This window comes from Crocodylus porosus, unplaced genomic scaffold (genome assembly GCF_001723895.1).
Source record: "Crocodylus porosus isolate Cpor-Errol unplaced genomic scaffold, CroPor_comp1, whole genome shotgun sequence".
NCBI lineage: Eukaryota > Metazoa > Chordata > Crocodylia > Crocodylidae > Crocodylus > Crocodylus porosus.
In genome coordinates this window covers 64,239,310-64,260,782 of record NW_017728931.1, presented here as the reverse complement: position 1 = coordinate 64,260,782, position 21,473 = coordinate 64,239,310, and the positions used below count along the sequence as shown (strand labels likewise).

At 38.1% G+C, this 21,473-nt stretch overlaps 1 protein-coding gene and 1 long non-coding RNA gene across 2 annotated transcripts in view; one reads left to right on the top strand and one right to left on the bottom strand.

Moving 5' to 3' along the window:
- The window catches only part of LOC109316874, a 21,049-nt gene extending 4,086 nt beyond the window's left edge, over positions 1–16,963 (top strand). Inside the window, exons 2-3 of the long non-coding RNA XR_002102939.1 lie at positions 12,173–12,222; positions 16,654–16,963. This is a non-coding gene — a long non-coding RNA (uncharacterized LOC109316874). The remainder of the gene's footprint in view (positions 1–12,172; positions 12,223–16,653) is intronic.
- KERA (keratocan) lies at positions 4,072–13,832 on the bottom strand. Its single transcript, XM_019545252.1, has 3 exons — positions 13,527–13,832; positions 11,163–12,055; positions 4,072–4,396 (listed from the first exon to the last, which is right to left on the bottom strand). Exons 2-3 carry the CDS (start codon positions 12,046–12,048, stop codon positions 4,227–4,229), a joined length of 1,056 nt encoding a protein of 351 aa, XP_019400797.1. The 5' UTR covers positions 12,049–12,055; positions 13,527–13,832; the 3' UTR covers positions 4,072–4,226.
- Positions 16,964–21,473: the final 4,510 nt, after the last annotated feature.

Sequence of the window (21,473 nt, the reverse complement as noted above, 5' to 3'; positions counted from 1 at the left end):
GGCTCACCTGGGAGATCTCTAGAGCTTCTTTTGCCTTACTCCACCTGTGGGCTGTTGAGAGCACCTGTGTGGGTGCTGGGCTCAACTGGGGACAGGAGCAGCAGCAGCTGCTGCAAGTAGGTGAATCTCTTTTTCCTCCCCCTGCCCAGAGTCCCCTCCCTCTGGTGTTCCCTGCTGGCCTGACGGGTCCAGCGATGCCTCACCCCTCCCCACCCCCTTCCCTACCCTGGTCTGAGGAATAATGCAAGTGGCTTCAGCTGCAGCCCTTCTTTCCAAATCCAGGATTCTTCCCTGAGATGACAGTTGGCCCCTACTGCATTGATCTGTTAATGTTACATTTCTAACAGCTTCCACCTTCCCTTAAAGGGGTCGGGGTGGTGTGGGCACTAATGTGCACAGTTGACAGCCCAGAGATCTCAAGTTTGAGGCCACAGCAAAAGCAACCCTCTCAGATTCCAACAAAACTCCAAATTCTGCTAACTACCTTGTCACAAAGACATGAAAAAAGAAAAAAAGAAAGGATCTACCCTTAAGATTGGGTCACCAAAAACAAAACTTAAGCAAGAAGGGTTTTGTACTAACAGTTTTTCAGAGATTCAAATAGGTTGTAATACCATCATATTTAGGCACCCAAATACACTTATATACCTAATAGGTAGTATATAATCTGGCCAACAGTATCTGTCAGGTCTTAATCTTTGCTTTGGACCTCTTAACACCATCACAATAAAAAAATATTTACCACTCCTAAAAATGAACTTGTGTGCTTATTTTCTGTGTGTGTGGCTCTCTGTGTGTCTGCAGATGTGCACATACATGCACACACACACGTATATGTGTTTATGTAAGTATGGACAAATATATAGTGTGTGTGTGTGTATGTGTTTAGGTATATGCTCTGGTATATGTGTGTGTTATATACTATATACTGATGGGGTGTGTATTATTTATCTTCAAAGCAACTAGAAAATCCATTTTCAAATACAATTATATAGTCATTATCTTAATTTATTTAGTAATAATATCACATGAAATTGTGTGCTAAAAAATAAATTACTATATGCTACCATAAATGAAGCAGAACTAAACATGCATATGTACTGTAGAGCTACTTTTAATCTTTTGTTGTCTTATGAACATATCAGTATAAAAAACATTTCATTATATGGACAGGATTGTTTCAATCAACCAGCACATGGGTATAACCCGCTAAGCAAAACATTTGTATGACAGAGTTTATAAAAGACCTGCTTCTCTATCTTGGTGATGTTTTATTCCAAAAGCCTGATTTTTACTTTATTAGTGGCCATTTAATGACATTCATTGGCAGGGCAGTTTAAGGGTTCCTGTTTCAGTTGCAGAGGTGCACATTTGAGCAGCACTCTGAATCCTTGGCAAAGTTTGCACCCCATTGACTTGGCTGCCTTGTCATTCATTATGGGGAGTCAAAGGGAGTTGGTCATGATGCTGTTACTAGTTATAGAGGTTGCTGTAATTCAACCATACTAGCTCTACAGGATTCTTAGCCTGAGTGGGTCTTTGACCTTGATAATTAAGTGACCATTTAGTAAGCTACTATGACTTCAGACATTGAGTAAATTTGATTCCAATGTGCTGGTTGAAAAAAAAAATGATAATTTTGGGAAACTGCAATGAAAGATCAATGCAGTATCCCATTATATCAACATACTATGAATATTACTGCTAATGCACTACAGTAGAATTAAATCAATTCAGGCCTGATTTTATGAAATTCTGACAAACTTAAATTAGAATTTCAAACACTTCTCAAAATCAGATCCTCTATCCATTAGTAAAAAAAAAAATGTTTCATTCTTGAAGGAAAAAATAAATTCACGGAAAAAATAAATTCACATACAACATGCCTAGTTTTTTTATGCTTGTTACTGAACAGTCTTAACATGTCAGAATTAGACACAGGCCATCAAACAGCAACTATTTCCTTCTACATAAAGGCAAAAGTAAACTAAAAATATAATTGGTGAGTTATTCCTTATAATGGCTACCAGCAATAGCAAACAAACTTTATTTTCCCACTCTAATATTCAGGGTGTGTACTGATACCCTACTATCAAAGTACAGGCAGTTCTTGACATACGTTTCGAGTTGCAACATTTTGCACTCAACATTTATAAATTGACTCCGTTTCAACTTTCTGATGTCAGTTTTGACTTTATAACACTTGATCCAGTGCCACGCCACACCAGTGAACAAGTTTGCTGTGTGGCCCATCTCCCCGGAGAACTTCTGTCCAAACTTCCTTAGACACTTTCTTTAAGAAGCAGACAAGACTCCAGAAAAACCTGCAGCCAAGACTCTTGAGAAGATTCCAGCCAAGAGCCCTTCAAAAAATCTACCCAAGAGCCTTTCAAAAAGTCCATCAAAGTCACCTCGAAGTCCTTCCAAATCAATATGATTGCTACTTACAGTATACAGTAAAAGCTTTATTATCTGGCACCCATGGGGAATGGAGGGAGCCGGATAACAAAAATATGCTGGATTACTGAGCGGCCCAAACAGGCATCTTTGCCTGTTTGGGCTGCTGCCTATCCCACCATGTCTGGGGTGTTGCCGCCCCTCTTGCCGTGTTGCCACCCCTCCCGCCGTGTTGCCATTCCTCCTGTGGGCCCCGAGGGGCAGGGAGGGAGGACCCATGCAGCCTGCTATGCCCCGGGCCATGGGGGCTTGGCAGTGCAGGATGCTTTCTCTCAGGTTGTGGGGGCTCTGTGGAATCAGAAGTGCCATGGTGGACACTTCTGGTTTCACTTTTCCCTTATGAGCCGGCATGCTGGTTAACAGAGCATGCCAGTTTGTAAGGTGCTGGTTAATACAGCTTTTGCTGTAAATACATTGATGTGACTATATTACTTATCTGTAATTGATTGTGTATAAAATTCTGGGGTATTTTTGGTGAAAATAGGGTATCTGGCCTTGGTTCAGGAACCAATCCCCCATATAACATTGTTTCCTATGAGAAAATCGGTTCCGAGTTGCAACATTTCCACTTAAGACTCAGTTTTCAGGAATCATTTGTCTCATAAATCCAAGGACTGCCTGTATAATTTACTATAAATAAAGAACTACTTCTTAAAAAGATATCCTAATGGCACTGCCACTATTAATGCATTTTCAAAGTGCCACACTCTAAGCATCTGGATTTTCTTAAATCCAGTGTTGTTACATGTGCCAATAGATTACTAAGTATTACACTGAACCGATTATATTTGATTTTATTCTTGGTCTGTTCTTCCTGTGAAAACATGTTACCACATCATTGCCATGTATCTGATGCATATACTTTAGGGTTTCTTTATATCTTAGCAATAACAATTATAACAGCAACAGCTTTTCAAATGTTTTTAGATTTTACCTCTGTTCTATGTAAAACCCATTAGTTAAGTGATTGTTCTAAGGCCTCAGAGAAGAACTGATGCAAAGCAAGAATGGAAAGACTAGGTATGACATCCTTATTCCACTGTAGTCTGTAGCAAAGCTGTGGTTGACTTCAATGAAACCAGGATTTTACCTTAGATTTCCTTACTTCTAGTTTTGTGTTTTTATATTTATATGCAATACATAGTTTTCTTCCTTGGAGATATTGCATACCTGTGGAAAAAAGTATCAGTTGAAATATTTCCATATGCGAAGTAAATATTTTGTTCAATTTTATCTACAGAATGATGGATTGTTCACTGCCACTTATGGTGATGGCTATTTTAGGGATGGCCAGTGTTAGTTATGATTTGTAATAATGTAATACATGACTTTTTAACATGCATGTCAATTCAAGTGCACCTGAATTTAAAAAAAAAAAAAAAAAAAAGTATTACACTGCTGTTTAGGGTTAATATAATTTGGTGGTATAGCAAGGGCCTTAACAGACCTTATGTTTAATATATGGTTTAACAAGAAAATCAAACAATAAACAAGAGTGTGCTTTGGAACCATTGGAAATGTGATAATTCATAACTTGCAATATATTTGCAATACGATTTTTTTTTAAATCAAGGAAATATGCCATATAGAACCAGGGACACTTTTTTGAAGAATACTCTTTGTAAATGTAAAAAGGTAGAAGGAAGAAGATTTAAAATTGAAAGAAAATTGTTACTGATTGAACTATAAATTAGAACAGGTTTCATGCCAGCAAAATTTGCTTCTTAAAAATCTGGCAAATGCAAATGAGGTGGTCAGATGTTGTTTTTTTAAATAACAATGGCCTGTAGAAGCCGAAAGCATATCATGATGTCCAGTGGAATTGGTGGCTGAATGTCGTTTCCATCCAGGCGTAGATAGCGGAGGCGTGGAAAATCATTGTAGGGAACATAGTCTTCTATGCTAATGGAGGCTGGACAAATCTGAGTGCCACTGACATCTGCAAATACAGGTAACTTGTATGAAAAATGCATTTTTTAATATCGTTATCTCTAAAATATGTTACTTGTTATTTTTGATTGAAATTACAAAGTAGACTATGGCACACAAGCAATTCAATTTAATTTAATACCAGGTTTACTACAAATTCATATTCTAGAGAGGAACTAGAATTCATTCCTAAATCTGGATAGTGGGAAGATCGGCCATTAAATTATTGGTGTGAATTTTGTTTTCAGTGTATTTATTATAAACCAAGTTGTGATTTTGACTTTAGTGAGGGCAGAATGAGGTTGGCAGTGTCTGAAAACTTCATCCTGGGTGTCTGTACATTAACTGCAGCAAACATATTGTCTGTTGTATTATATTTAAAATTCAGAAATTATAAATAGCAGTTCACGCAAGCATCTTTTTATAATGTTAGCATACTAAGCCCTCCTCCTCTCCTACATCATGCTCTCCAATAGTTTAATTAAACATGAACATATGAAAAATAGCAGAATTGTAAAACGGCACGTAGCCTTACTGCACATCAACCACTAGGCAATAACTGCCTGTATGCATCTTTTTACTCCATGGGGAAAAAAACCTGGTAATGTAGGCCTCTCCCCCTGAAATCTAAGTTACTATGGCTGAATTTCTGCTTCCCTGGAGGTGTGAGAATGCACATGGACAGTCACTGCAGAGCAGTTAATATATGGTAAAGCACCCTCTTCTTATCTCAAAATAAACTGTACATTTATCCATGTATATGTTAACTGATGCAATGGCAATTTGGCAATCCCATTTTGACAGGTAAGAAACAGATACATCTCTTTTGAAAAAATATATCTCATTTTATTTCAAATAAGTTTTGATACTGTGGCTTTAATCATTTGTCACTTTTCATGAGTTAGAGGCGTTAGCTTCTTAATGTTGGCCCTCCTATATAACATCTGTCATGTCAATTGGCTAAAGCATTTTCCACTTTTAATCTTGAACACTTGTGCAGTGATGTTGAACAGCTGCCATATGTCAGGCAGTAGTAGGTTTTATCTTAGTTATGGCTGAAGTAACTTTTATACATTGATGATGTGAAACTTGTTGGGTCCAATTGTGGCATTAAGCTATTGACCTGTCTGCCTGAAGCTGTTATTGGCCCAAGGCCACCTCTCCTAAAGAGTGTGAAAGGAGATTGTGGGTTACTGAGACACAGATATTTTTCTTAGCACCTCCATACTAGCATAGGTAAAACAGTTCCTAATTAAACATTTTTCATCAAAACTACAAAGGTTTTCTGATGTTAGCAATGCAATATGTCCATGGAACTTTTAGTGAAACTTTACTTTTTGTCACCATTTTTTGCACAGGAAAAAACATTTTTTCCTGAACAGACATGTCTATAATGTCATTGGAACATTAACTTATACTTGGATTTTGTCTTTTAAACCCCCCAAAACCAGAAGCCTTTTATTTTTAAGTGATTCTTTTTAGTAAGAATACAAATCTGTCACAGAAGCGAGACAATTAGGATGAGTGCCCCAAAAATTGCCAGTACAACTAACATACCAAGTGCCTCCTTCTTAAAAATGGTTGACTGATGTTTATAAAATGCTTGGAATTCTTTGAAGAAGAATTTGTTCTTGTAATTATTTAATTATATGGTGGTTGTTTTTAAGTAATATTTATTATTCAGAAGAACAGACGTAGACAGCTTCTACTTACAGAAAGGTTTTATATCTATAGTTTCTTATGACTAAATAGGTCCTGAGACTGATTTACTTTATTTGTGCATTTAAGTTTTAAACTCGCAATAAAGTTCATTTTTATGCATCCCACTATGAAATTAGAAGCTGCCAAGTGCTATTTCATAATGATTGTAATTATTAAAATGTGATTTTTGAATGATCCCAGTTGGGCAAAAATCTGCCATTTCAGGACACGTGGAAATAAGAACACCATGAAAGTCCACAGGACAATTTTTATAGAAGACAGTCATCATCAGGGCTAGGCACAGACATTCAAAAAGCCTGAGGCAGAATCGGTCTAAGTTTATGTGATTTGCTATAAGCAGCATAGTTTAGATTGGCAGCGAACAGAGCACACATTCGCCCTTTGGTGGGGTGCAAATCTTAAACTGGGTTCAGCCATTTTTAAACCAGTCTGTGTAAGCCAAACTTCTGTTCTGTTATGGGTATAGACTGCTTTTGTGTACCAAACATCTGTTTTGTTAGAGAGAGAGACCGGTTTCCAATCACTTATACCAGTAAAAGTATAATGTCTGTACCAGGCCCAAGGACGAAACAAACCAGAACAACAGGCCATCTAACATAACTCAGCAGGCTGAGGCTATCTTTTGTACCTCTCATACTAGACTTCTTCAAGCTCATCTGTGACCCAAACTGCCAATAAAATGAAGACATCTTTCCTCATTCCGTCGTACCATTGTGGGACTAATATTCCTCCTGATTTTTGGAATGTAATACTGGAGGAAAATCTTTGTGCCAGTGTCCTTTATTCTTTGTCTGCCAGAGCTCTGGAATGGGGCTTTTGACTAAGAAGTAGTATATTTGACTAAGACGTGGTATCTGTGAGGCTGAAAAGTAATATATTTTAACTACTTAAATTCTTCTGCCTTTTTCTGCCTCTCTCTCTCTCTCTCTCTCTCTCTCTATTTTAACTACTTAAATTCTTCTGCCTTTTTCTTTCTTCTACCTATATGGACAGTAATCACAATAAGCTGTGTAATGCCTAAATAAGGGAATACACATAAAAAAAAAAAAAATTCCTTGAAGTATGGAAGAGTCTCCATTGATGTCTAATGTAGTAGTGCTACTTGAACACACATGGGCAGGCAACTGCAGAACATCCTCTTCCATTCTGTGGCCCAGACAGATATCCAGTAAAGTCTGTGGATTATCTTTACCACTGTAGGGATAAAAAATTTTTGAAAGGCACGTTTTGAGGGTCAGCACTGGTCTGAGCTGAGGAGCAGTGAGGAAGTCAGGGCCATTCAATCCCTGTTGCAGTAAGCCACAGTTGTTAGGGTCCATCAGGAGTACTGGGGTCAGTGGTTTATTTCCCAAAACACATAGTAAATAACAGCAAGAATATGAAGCCAATCTTTAAAAAATTCCATACTTGAAAGGAAAACTGAAAACTGGGCAAAACGGTTGCTTTTTTGGATGTAAAACACAGGAAGGACAAAAAAATTGTCCCAAATTTAGGACTGTCACAAAAAAGTCAGGACAGTCACTTTAGCTATAGTCCTGACTTCCAAGGATGAATTGGGCCCTACAACTCCCTCCTCCAGCAAGATCCCTACAATGGAGTTGGAAGGAACCACTTCGCTCCATGTCTCAGGACTTCAAATTCTCATCTTTGTTTGGGATACCGTACTAGGAGCTGAGAGGGAGCTTTTGCAATCTCCTGCTACCTCCGCTCACTCATCCCTGGAATCTGCTTTATTCTGGTTATTTTGTTTTTTCTATTTTGCTGTATTGGCACTGATCGCTCTCTTCTTTGATCACCCCTTTGTTTGTACTATAATTGTTGTTCTGTCTAAGTTTACTATCCCTGCCAATTGTACTCACATACTCCATAGTGTTTCTATCCCTCTGTTTTCCTCTCTCTCTTATCTTTTCCAACACTGCTTTTTTCCCCAATTTAGCCTCATGTGAAATCCCCTGAATGCTATTGTTGTCGTCTTAGTTAAAATACATATGTAAATAAGATAGACGTGCTTAAATGGCTTGGAGCCAATCTGATATGTGTGCATCATCACTCTTTTAATGTTGATTTTTTTTTTGTCTCTGTGCTTTGTTTGCTCTGCCATTGCTTTTGCTGTTCTTTATATCACATGGTCTTTCAGAAGGGATCTTAGATAAAATCTAAGCATCTTTGAAACCTGTGTCAAGACCTTATTAGTTTCAACATGGCCTAGGTTTCATCCTATGTCATCCTGTATTTATAAAATCTCAAGCAAAATGGGGCCTTGAACTTTACAGCGGAAGTTAAGTTATACTGTAAAATAAACAAATAAGGGAGAGCACACTATGTGAAAAACTAATATTGATGTATAAGCCAACTACCTACTATACTACAGTACTGGCAAATGTGACATTCAGTTTTCATTTGATTCCTAGAAAGGAACAAAGACTAATGCCAAACAGAAAAAAGTGAACTTAGTTTGGAACCACTGTATGGAGAAATTAGATCCAAGAGTCTAAAATATGTTTTCTTTCATTAGCTTTTTAAACTAATTAAGCATTCTTTTCCCTTGCTCTAAACAGAACAAAAAAACTGATCTGCAAGTTGATGTCACTTCTGCTTTCTGCCAGGGAAAATTATATTCATCTGTCTTTTGCTCTTTAATACTAAAGGTCTTCTGAGGTCTTAGATGTCAGAGCTAGTAGTTAATACAGTAGAATATTTGCAGTTATCACATACTTTTTGATAGCACTGGTAAAATATGGTGATACAGTGAATCATTGATGTCTTTGTGTTGACTCCCTTTGCTTTACCTACATGTTTTGATATCCAGGGCAATTTAATTGTATTGTTTTAGCTTGTTAAATTTGAAATAACTGGCACAGAGAGGCATAAACTTTTTGTAGGCAACAGCCTACTTCATCAAATGCTTCATTAGTATGTAGTGAGTAGGGTGTCACCTTTGAAAGCTTATGCTTCTCCATACCAGTTAGTGTCTAAGGTGTAAACCTGCCTACTTTCTGCCTGACTTTTGACTAACACAGCTAACTACATCTCTCTAAAACTGAAATAATAGTGGATTTGTGGTTAGAATACTGTCGTCTTGTATCTGGTTTTCTTCCACGGTTCATGAAAAACCAAGGCTAATATTTTCAAAATGCTTGAGTAAGAAGCCTAGATCCTATTTTGAAGCGTGACTAAGACACCTGAGAGACCTTAACTGCCTCTGTCTCTGCCCTTAGATGCTTTTTAATCTTTTAGCCTTGATATTATGTGTCTTTAAAATAAAAGAGTATTTCAACCCTATTTAAAAACTTGGCTGTTGCCTAATATACCAGGCATATCGTTACTGATTCCATTCCACCAGTGTCTGCTAAGTGTCCATTCAAATAAGAGCAGATAGCATATACAACTGGAGTTTTGCAGTGGCACGATTTAGTTAAATCCTGTTGTAATCAATGGATGACATTTGCTCAGTAGGCAAGTTGTCATGAGCCCTAATTCTAATGACATTTCAGACTTCTAGTAGTCCATTGAAATGACATCCAGCTGTACAGAATTAATACCTCTATACAAAATGTTACATTTTTGGCTTTGTAATCTCAGGAATTGCAAGTGTATTTAATTAGCCTGATTTATTAGTAGGCACTTCATCTTAGGTTTACAGTGTATGAGTTACTGTATCATCTTTTTTCTAAGAATCAAGCCATTAGTTATAATATACGCGTGAGATTTTCATATGGTAATACTATATCACATAGTAATATGGAACTGGTTTGCTAATTCATATACCATGTTAGCTGGCTTAGTGGTGAAGGAATGCTAGAGAAAGAAGAGGACTGTATGTTAGGCCAAAGCATTAATGGTTCAATATGGGTAAACATCGAATTGTTTAATTTTGGCAAAAAATATTAGCAAGTGGTCATTTAAGTTTTGTTTTATGGGATGAAATAATTTGAACTACAAGCAAAAGTTGAATACATTTGGTTAACCTGGGTGATTTAGTTTTATATGATTGGGTAACTAGGAAACCTTATTGGTATTTCTGCTCTTCATATCCTAAGTATGTCTTATGTCTGAATAGATTCTGGGAGTAAACTGAAATGCATGATGCTGACATACTGACACATTTCATGTGTCTTGGAAATGGGAGTCAAGGGCTAACTCCTAAAATCTTTACTCGGACAAACTTTTATGTCAGTATTAGTTTTTTTCATGACAAGACTGAGTCAGGGGTTTGGCATTTAGCCCACAGAAACAAAGAGATGGAAAATATGTATAGCCTGAAGCTTTTAAAATCCAGTTCCTAATTAGTCTTTAGGCATGTAGACAGATAATGTTGATTATTGGTACTGGTGTTAAAGAACAGGTGTGTATAATTAGGCTTTCAACTCTACCTTCAGGTAAAAAGCCAGGAAGATAAGTAGTCAACAGCTCTTTTTAATCTCCGGAGGAACAATGGAGTGATTGCAACTTTGAAAATGTAACCTGTTATATAGTTGGCTAAATGTGGATTTAACAATCTACTTTTTTTTCTTTAATCTCTTAGCTTCTACATATAACAACTGGATTTCCTGGTATAATATGGCTGATTTCATGCACATTTGGGAATGTGAGTGCCAAAGTACACTTTAATGTGCTCATTTACCTGTTTTACATGCTAGAAAATATCAAGGCTAAAAGATTAAAAAGCATCTAAGGGCAGATATATTCAGATAGGTCAAACAAATATGTTCTTAGAAATGATATGGTATAGGCACTATGTGAGAATCTGAATTGGCTAATTAAGCTCATCTTCCTCATCTCCCTGTCAATGCGCACTTTCCTTAAAGCATATTTTTGAGTTTTTAACTCAGTATTTTTACGACTTTTTTCAAATTGATTCTAACATTATCAAGATTACCAGCACAAAATATTTTAATCTTCTTAGTAAAATAAATTCAAACCATTCAAAGTCTTCTCAGTTTTGAAAAATGGCTCTTGGGCACAATGAGATACTGAAGTGGTTCACTGGGGAGAAGAGACTTTCACAGATTTTAGTTCTTGTTGTTAATTCACATTTAACAGTAGACACTTACTTTGGATCCTGTTGTGATCAAGGTGAAGATGCTCAAGTTGAGCACTGATAGGTGGAATTTTAGTGAGCTGGTTGTATGACAGCTGTAGGTCTAAAATAGATGAAACATTAAACACATTTGGGGGAATACCATCATCAGATAATTTATTGTAGTTCAGTCTAAGGAAAGTCACTTTGGGTATCGCATTAAAATAGTTTTCTGGTATCACTTCAATAGAATTGTTGTCTAAAAACAGCTGCATCGTATTAGCTGGAAGACTTAATGGCATTTTCTTGAGAGAATTTTTTGCTATGTTGAGTTGCATGAGACTGCTGAGTCCCTGGAAGGTGTCACTTTGAAGAGCACTGTCCAACAGCATGTTGTGGTGCAGATCTAGCAGTGTGAGGTTTTCCAAGTTGCTAAAGACTCCCTCAGGAATCCGGGAGATGTTGTTTCTAGCCAGTCTCAGCTGCTCCAGGCTTGTTGGTAAAGGAGCAGGTACCTCCTCCAATTCATTATCTTCCAGGAACAAGTAAAGCAACCTCTTCAATTTGCTCAGTGCACCATTTTCGATCCCCTTATTGGTGATCTTGTTTTTGTTTAAATTTATCCATCTCAGATAAGTGGCATTTACAAAAGGCTTCTCAGAAATTGTTTCAATAAAGTTGTTTTGAAGATAGAGGTACCAAATTCTTGCTGGGATCGCAGGTATTTCTTTAAGTCCCTTGTTATCACAATATAAAGCATTAGGGAAACCGGGAGGGCAGAAGCATTCTTTTGGACATTCGAAGGTGAAGTAAGGCCAGTCCTCAGGATCTGTCACATCATAGGCTTGTCTCACAGTTCGAGTCCACACAGTATTGGTCAAGAACAATAGCAAAAGGCTGGAATAGATGCTTACTGCCATTGTTTGCCTTGGAAAGGGAGAAAAGCAATTAGCTGTCTCCAGTTAAAGTACCCCTTAACAATATCCTAGATATAGTTAACTTAATAATTAAATAATTTTATTTTGTTTTTGTTTTTTCCCTTAGGAAAGGACCACGTTCTGCCACCTGTGACATCACTTTATAGTCATACAAAGGTATCAAATACTAAGATTTTTCAGTTTTGAACAATATACTTGTGATTCAGGTAAAATGTCATGCTGCTAACACATTAAATTGGGTGTTCAGTCATTTCGAAAAACCTGGAAATTCTGACCGTTTTCTGATATTAAATCATGAGTTCTGTAATTCTGAAAAAGGTTATATTGGATGCCTTTACAGAATCATTTTTGCGCAAACCAATAGTTTGAATATCACAATGTGTAAAGAGAACTACACATTCTAATATGTATTCCTCCCTTAGTCATATGGTTTTACTTTTTTCTTCCTAAATTATAAGGACATATGGATCAAATTTTCCAGGGCCTTTTCTCGTCACACACAAGAAGGATCAAAAAGCATTTAACAGCTGTTTGTTGGGCATGTTCCTAAAAAGCCTAGAAAAAAACCTACTTGACTAATTCATTCCCCCCAGTCCTCCATCTCAAATTATTGGAGTTCTTCTTTAAAAAGCACTAAAAATTACTTAAAGAATAAACCCTAGATCTCAGGTTTTACTGTGTTTCATAAAATATGCATTTTCATTCATTTGGTACCCAGTTCACATTTATATTTCTTCACTTTAAGTTAAGCATTTGCCATTATTAGATGATGAAAGAGACATCAACTGATCATGTATTCCTCCAGACAATGCAGGGGTAGCATAGCAACAGTGCTTCATAAACTCTGTTGTTCTATTTGGTTTTTGATAGAGTGGAGAGCATTTTACATCCAGAGGTCAATAGTACAGATGTGTTGTGAGATACAGAAAGTTTACTGCCAAAACTGAAAATCATATTAAAAAAATCCTGATACTATATATGCAAGAGTTAAATGACTGATTTTGTTATTAATTTTTTACAAAATGTGGTAATTTCTTGATATTGGTTATTTTCATTTGTGTAATTAGCAAGTGCATTATCCCACAGATCTGCTAGCCTCAGAAATTGCTGGATATTGGGAAACATTCCAAAAAGTAAAAATAAAACATGTCTTGGGAATGTCATGTTTGATTTACCCCATGAAATCATATCCCACATTACATAAATATCCACACCCTTAACATCAGTTTGTAAAGTAATACAAAATAATTTACCTTGCTAGTCAAGTTAGTGGAGGTAGCTGGAGCTTGTTAGAAATCTCTTTTAAAATTAAACCTTTGGTTGCTACCACTTATTCTGTCCTCCTGAGATTAGTAGCGTATAAAGCTGAAAGTACACATGAGCATCCCCTGACACATTACCATATTATACCCTATTAGCTATTGCATCTAACTTGACAATGCTTGAGAATCTAGCCTTACCTCAGCTTTCTTGGATCTTGTCCTCTTTCTATTGGTCTCTGTTGTTAGACTGTAATCGTTTGAGGCAGGCTACATGCCGTGTTTTATGAATACAGCCTAATATATACGCATCAGTGACTACAGCTTTTAACCCCTAAAATAACTAAGGAACCTCAGCACCTAGACACAAAAATACAGGAAATCCTGTCTTTAATGTCAAGCAGTCACAGTATTAAAGGCATTTTCACTCAATTTATTCCCAGATTTTAATAGATGACAATGATTGATCTAGATGAAATAGGTAACATAAAAAACACCTTTTTTCAATCACTGTATTAAGTGAAGTAACATTTTATAAAAAAAAAGTTTGCTTACATCATAATTCATTTTCATATCTATGTTGGGGCACAAAAAATTAAAACCAGTTGCTACGGAAATCTTTTATTTGATTTTGATGTAAAACAGATGCAGGGATGCCCTTTAAATATATAATTCTTGATTAGTGGAAATAGATCATGAGACCATTTGCCAAGCAATTTTTAATAAAATGTATTTTAATTTCTGTCAGAATTAGGTGATGTATTTTGATACTCATTTCATAAAGAGATTTTTGTGCACTCTTCTACAGAGACAATACACTCTTCAGTGCCTCTTGTGAGGTCCATTTTTAATAATTATTGCACCAACAAAACATCCTGTGTCTAATTGGTTTTAAACAAGTATTTTCCATCCATTTTACTACCCAAGACATAAACTCATGCTTCTTATGCTGCATTTTGGGGTTGGGGGGAGGACGTTTCAGTTTAGATTCAAGGTAAGAGTTTAATTAAATGAAAATCATCCATATTCTAAAATAATGCAGACATGTAAAAAAGAGAGAGAAGTTTACATAAAATACCGGTAACTTAAAATGCATTTTACTGTCTATGTAGATCTTGATATACAGGGGTATCACAATAGATGCAGTACCATTTAGGTTTACTCTTGCCTTGTTTGATTGAATAAAACCTTATAAATAGATATTTTATAATACTGAATAATTGACTTCCCAGATACAGCAGGAGACAAAAAACTCTAACAACATTTTAGCGTAACAGCTTCATAATATAATATTATTACCTTAGCTCTTTCATTTGTCTGTTCATTTATTTGTTTGATTGTTCATTTGTTCTTTCAAAAAGTGCTCAATTCTCATTGCCTCCATTAAGGCTTAAGTGCAACACAAAGTTGAGCATATTTTAGACTATATTTCAGCAAAGAAATTGAATATATTTATGCAGTACCCCTTCTTGTTCAGTAAAGCACTTAAGCACTTGCTGAAGTCCAATTATTATCATCAGAATTGAACCATTCAGTTTTCATGAAGCACATGCTTAAGTGCTTCGCTATATCAAGGGTTCAAATCTCTAAGAGGCTTTAGTTATTTATAGATTATTAATTAATAGTTATTCACAAAGCTGAATTTTTATACAACATGTATATTTTAAAAGACTAAATCAACTCAAAGTAATATTTTAATTCTAGATCAAAAATAAAGCCAGTAATATTGAATAGAAGTGATGAATAAGGTTGCAAAAATTACATCTATCATGCTATTCCCATCCAAGCCAGAATTCAGAACAGTCCCTTAGGCACCTATGCTTTCAATACCTTATTATTAGGCTTCTTGCTCCAGAAGCTCATTCAGCTGGAACAGTTCAGGTACCTAAGATCCTTATATAGCCTTTGGAGGGACTTTGGTGGTATCTATGAATAATTCAGGTTTAGGCATCTAGGTACAGAGAATGGGAACTAGTACATGCTTTGAAAGGGCAATTCAGTCTTGGCAGCAAGGATTAAAACCAGGATTCCTCATTCCTGGGGATGGGGTGCCAAAATCCTTAGGCTAAATTCATGATCCCATTTGATTGCTCTTAGAATTATTTATGCATTTTATATTAAACAGATATTCATTTAAAAACAAGAAATAATGCTAAACACGGGGACGAAACCCCCAAATTACCCTTCTCCAGTGGGTGCCACAAACAGCCTATAGAAGGAGACTCCATCTGGCTTGCTTTCCTTCTGGTCATATGTCTTGTATTATTATCTTTATATAGCCCCAAGCTCAAAAGGAGGAGGTGGAGAATGTCTCATTCAGCCTGCTGTTATAGCCTGGTGGTTCGGGCCTCCTCCTTGGAAGTGGAAGATGTGGGCAAGAATAGGCCTAGGATGTAGGATTCTGATTTCCTGGACAGGTTCTATAGGTACTAGGCTACCAGGCAAATGTGGGCACCACCACCACCATCACTATCAGCTTTAAACTGAGTTAAGTACTTTCTATATGAATTAAGAATGAGCTCTGTGGATCTACCAGATCAGGAGAAACAGGTCTGCTGATTTGAATTGTTCTTTGTTAATTAGGCAGCAAAACTCTACCAAAGACCTAGCTAGGCATCTAGGCTGCCTATACACATGCTCAGGGTTGGTGGGTGAGGTGTTTTAGTTAGAGCAGTTCCTGGAGACCTGCTCTAATTAAAATGGCTCACCATCATATGTATTAAGCCCCCATATTTTTAAATGGCTGTGGGATGCTTTATCTAAAGCTCATTCAAAGAGTGTTAGAATGCTGGAATGTACTAATTAGAACATGAGGCAGACTTAGTTAATTGAGTCTCGATTAATCAAGTCTCAGTTAATCAAATCTGCTCTCATTCATTCTAATTAGAATGTGAATGGCCATATATATAGGCAACCCTAAAGAGTCAATTTGAATCCTGGCTGTAGTCCTTGAATCATTTACTCTGACACCTGAGCAGTGGTAATATTGTAGCTTTCTCCTATAATTGTTAAAAATGAAAAATAAGAGTCAGCTGGTAGTTAGAAACATTGTTGCATGTATTTTAAAATATAATTTCATGATGGGTTGCTTATGATTTTGGACTATTCACCTTGAAATCAATATTCATCATCATTGCAAAAGCTGGCATGTGCAACATTTTGAATTTTGCCTTCAAGTCAAGTCACAAATTTTCTTTCATGCATTGTTTCTTTCTCCCTATCTCATCTACTATTTATTATTTAAATAGGCCAATGTGTATAGAATGCTAAAAATACAATAACTAACTTTAAAAAGTGGTTAATTATCTGTGGTGACTTCATTGTTTAGTGTTCTTCACAAAACATTTTGAAAAGGCCTGATTTTTGGAGTGGGCACTTGAAATTTGTGAAAATCACACCTCTTTAAGATGTTTCAAATGAAGCCACCGTATGTCAAGGGATGCCAAATCATTGCCACTCATGATAAACATAGTTACTTATACAAAAGAATAACAGCGATAAGAATACATGAGGCGTTTGCATGGAGTTAAAGAAAAGCAAGGACTGAAATTATAAAGATCTTCTGAATTCTCTGTTCAGTAATAAAACCCATCCCAAGAACTGTATGCCTATGTCAGTTTTTGCTCCAGTTTTTTTAGAGAGATTGTCCCGGGGGCCGAGGTAGCAAGGGAAACTTACCTGGAGCCCAGGACAGGAGAGACACAGCGATGGAGGGAGAACCCACATGGCTCGTTAGCCGCCTCTATGTACAGCTGCAGCTGACGGTGACGTCAGATGCTGGCCGACGGATTTACAAATGGTGGCTGCTGCTTCGGAGGCAGCGGATAGCATGGAGAGCAGGCGGTTGTCAGGGTCATCCATGGTGCTAGCCCCGCTGGACAAATGGAGAAGAGCCAGCATGCTGGAGGGAACAGTGGCTCAGAGGAAGCTTGATGACTGGGACACTGGTGGATTGACCCTGAGGCAATGGACCGGGTGAGCGAATGAAGATTGAGACGATCCAGGAGGATTCAGAGGACCCTGAAGTAAGTGCCGAGGTGGTGGGTGCGGACTTCACTGAAGAGGGGCGAGAGGCCGAAGGACCACCTGGCTGGCAGGAGAACGGGGCAGGATTGCCGCTGAGAATAAAGGACACTGATTAAGGGAACAGGTGTGCAATGAGAGAGCAGTTGAGAGGGGCCACTCCCGTTCATGATAATAGGAAGCTGGTGGAGGGTCAGCGAGGTAGCTGGTACGGTAGAACCTCTTAGAGGAGGCACGTAGCATGGGGTGCACAGGGTGAAGGGTTTGTGGTGTGGGACCTATTGTAGTAGTGGCTAAGGCACTGGTCCAGGCTAGTGTGAAGGGGTTGACATCAGGGCAGGAGTATCCCAAGGGTTTTGGGGAACTCGAAGACGAGAGCCATGTTAGAAGCCTGCGGAACCATCACTGAGCGGGCTTGGAGAAGTGGAGGCCGCAAGTGGCATGAGGCCAGGGTGTAGGGGTGGCAGAGCCCTGTGTGCAACCGGTGGGCCAGACCTGGGCCACCAAGGGACCCATGAACTAGCCCCGCCCCACTGGTGTAACAACAAGTCGTGGCAGGAGAGAGAGGGGTTGGTGACGCGGGAGGATGAACAGCCATGGTTACATGCAAGTCTGGGAGGGGAGTAGCCAACAACCAGGAGAGCAGAGCTCCCAGAAGTGACACATGAAGGCCTGTTGGGGACAGAGATGAACTGCCCCTTTGTGTTTTGTTATCCAGTATAACATATAGAGAATTCAGGCCTAATCAATGAAAGATTAAGGAAAAATAAGCCCAAGACAGGACAGCTTTCTCATAGCTTTGCTTGGGCATATGTTGCTGTCTTCATCTCCCTTAGCAGAGTTGCATGAATTTGCATACTCCAAATGCTTGAGTCACTATAGGACATGAAAAACTGAGACAGCATTCAGGACTAGCTGCTAGTGGGGGATGAGAGAGCTGAAATGAGATACTTCTTTCAGTCTTAGCTGCCAGGCCTCTCAGATTTCATCATGAAGAAGAGTCTGGTCAGCATCAACTGTATGCACAGTTCATTACCAAAAACAGCCAGAAGCAGGACATTAGTGAAACTAGCTCATCATCCACCTGGATCACTGCACGGTTAAGTAAATACACAGGTGCGAAATCTTCATGACATGTCATCAGCATGCTTCCCCTTGCAAGTCCGGTGGAGTAATAGATCCTTCAACTTCAGTATATTCTACTGGGGTAGTTCAGTTCAGAAGAGAAAAGCAGTATGTGAACAGGCCATTTGAAAAGAGAGCTCAGCATCTACATGAAGTTTCCAGCTCTGTCAAACATGCTTCATTATGGAAATATTTGGCTGTCCATCCTCAGTCTTTCTCTATTTTGAGCTCTTTACCATGGTGACTTCATAAAGATTCCATAATCCTGGGTCAGGGACTGAAAATGATGTTAGTTTTGGCTGGCCTGATTTAATTTACCTCCTTGTTGTAAATCTGTTGCCTCAGTTTGCCATCATGCTTTCAGCAATCATCATTACTTGCTGTGACTATTAAAACTGAAGACATTTGGTCTCCTGTAGGGCTTGGGATTTAAGCTCTTAAAATGTCAGTTGTACAATTGTATATATGAAAATATCTCTGTCATTACATGCCTAATTAGTGCATGAATGAATCATACAGAAACAATGGGGACTGATGAAAACAAGTAGGTGCTTAGATCCTTAATTGCCTGTTTGCTAGGCAACTAATGGATTTGTAGGCGGGTAAATTAAGATGTTAAGTGGATATGCAATTGCACTTTCCTTCTAGTTTGTGTAATTCTGTTCCAGACATTTTAATAATTGGACCTTCATGAATTAAACATTCCAAGAGAGCACAAGGCCAGTGAAGGCAGACCATCCATTGCTAATAATCTCTTGTTTTTTCCTGCTTGATTATGTCAGGAAGCACTGATACAAAGATGATTCCATTGTGATGCTTTTTGCAGTCAGACACTAAATAATGAGGGCCTAAGAACTTCATGAGATAGTTAAAAAGGAGAAATAATCTAGAAGAGAATTTGCATACAACTTAGTGAATAAGGATCTGAGATTTTTTTGGGGGAGGGGGGAGATACAATAGAGATTGGACATACACTAGAACTGTGCTTCTACTAGGATATTGCTCAGCCCATAAAAACTCCAAATCACCCGAACAGTTTAGATGATGACTGGCTAATGTAGATTTTTGCCTGTACAGTTACAAAACTCTGGAAATCCTAGATTGGTCTGAACACCTGGTCTGATGGAAGTCTGTTCAAAACTGTCATCGATTTCAATGTAGATTAATGTCATTTTTAGTACATAGCACTAAAAGATATGTGATGTCCACTGTGATCTCTTCACAGCTGTAAATAATTCCCTAAGGTACAAGGCTGGAAAATCAAACTCCATGTGTACATTAACAAACAAATACCCAAATGACATAGGTGTTATACCCTTATAGGAAGGCAGGAAGGGTATGTCCTTAATCTACTTTATCAAGAGAGAGGCTCCAAACACTTGTTATATGTTAACTATTTCTATTGAAGATAAGAGTGGAGTAGCACCTTAGAGAGTAATTGATTCAGAGAGGCATAAGCTTTCATAGGAAACATCCTACTTCATAAAATACTAAGAATGAACTTGCATCTGAAGTAGGCTGTCACCTATGAAAGCCACCCTGTCCTGCCTTCTGTCTGACTTCAGACTAACTGCCTCTTTCTAATTCCATAGAGTAATGCATTACAAAACCCTCTCTGTCTTAAAAGTTATCATGTTGGCTACATCATAGGGAGCAGTTCCTGTTATAATGAAAAAGGAACTTCATTTATGCAGTACATGGCAAGCTCTCCAGAATGTGTGACGGTGTGGAAATTCTTAGGAATCACTAAGTCTCTGGCCAGCATTTCCAAAAATTTAGCAAAATGTTTCTTTAAGTAGCTGAATACATGGGTTGGAACTCAAAGGAGTAGGCTTCAATTTTCATTGGTCTATCAAGTTTCACTGCAATATCTCAATCTTTCAGTTTCTCTTTCTTAGGAAAAAAAAATCACTGCATTTTGATTAATTCAAAAGACTCAGGTGAATGTGTTGTTGATCTTTTGGAAAAGTGAGCTCTCCTTGCTGAGGTAAAGTGAGAGAGAAAAAACCTGCTCTAATTAGAAGGGTCACTCCTTGTAGGGATCAAAATCTCTTATGGTTCAGAAGCCAGGATATATTTGCACCAAATCTTTGTGCTCCTGTGTTGCTATGTGGACTCCTAGTAGCATCCCCCCATCTTACCTGGCCTTTTACACCTACAGTCATGATTAGGGATCCTGCTTTCTCTGTTTAAAAATGGCAAATTCTCTAATCATAAAAAAACATGAATTCTCTTATTTAAAAACCCAAAATTCATGATTAAAATGAAACACCACTATATATATATATATATATATAGATGTCAATTGAACACAATGTTTTATTGATATTTAAATACATAGGGGGCAAAAAGAAGGTTCTGGGTAATGTGGGGCCCCTGCAGGACACATTAGGAAATTTGGTCATCACACCAGACGACAAAACCAACATCTTTAATGATTTCTTTGCCTCCATTTTCCGAAGCAGGGACCGGAACAGTCACCCCCCCTGCTGAGCCCCCCTCAGGCCCCAGGGGAGGCGCACCTAGGCCAAGGGTTAGTGAGGAACTAGTTAGGGAACTTCTGAAGGGACTGGATGTATTCAAGTCAGCTGGTCTGGATGATCTCCACCCTAGAGTACTAAGGGAATTGGCTGTGGTCATTGCAGGACCTCTGGCATGGCTTTACGCGTACTCATGGTGCTCTGGTGTCGTGCCAGAGGACTGGAAGAGGGCCAGCATGGTTCCCATCTTCAAAAAGGGGAAGAAGGAGGACCTGGGAAACTGTAGGCCAGTTAGTCGTACCTCGATCCTGGGCAAGCTTTTTGAGAGAATTATTCTGGTGCATATCCATGAGGGGCCAGCAGGGAAGATCATGCTTAGGGGTAACCAACACAGATTCATTAGGGGCAGGTGGCCTTCTATGATCAGATCACCAAATCATTAGATGCAGGGGTAGCAGTGGACATAGTCTTCGTGGACTTTCGGAAGGCCTTCGACACTGTCTCTCACCCTGTTCTCATT

Coding starts and splice junctions, on each gene's coding strand:
- KERA (XM_019545252.1), bottom strand. CDS start 12,048: ATGGCAGTAAGCATCTATTCCAGCCTTTTGCTATTGTTCTTGACCAAT. Junction 4,397..11,162: donor TGATCACAACAGGATCCAAA/GTAAGTGTCTAC, acceptor CTGTATTTGCAG/ATGTCAGTGGCACTCAGATT.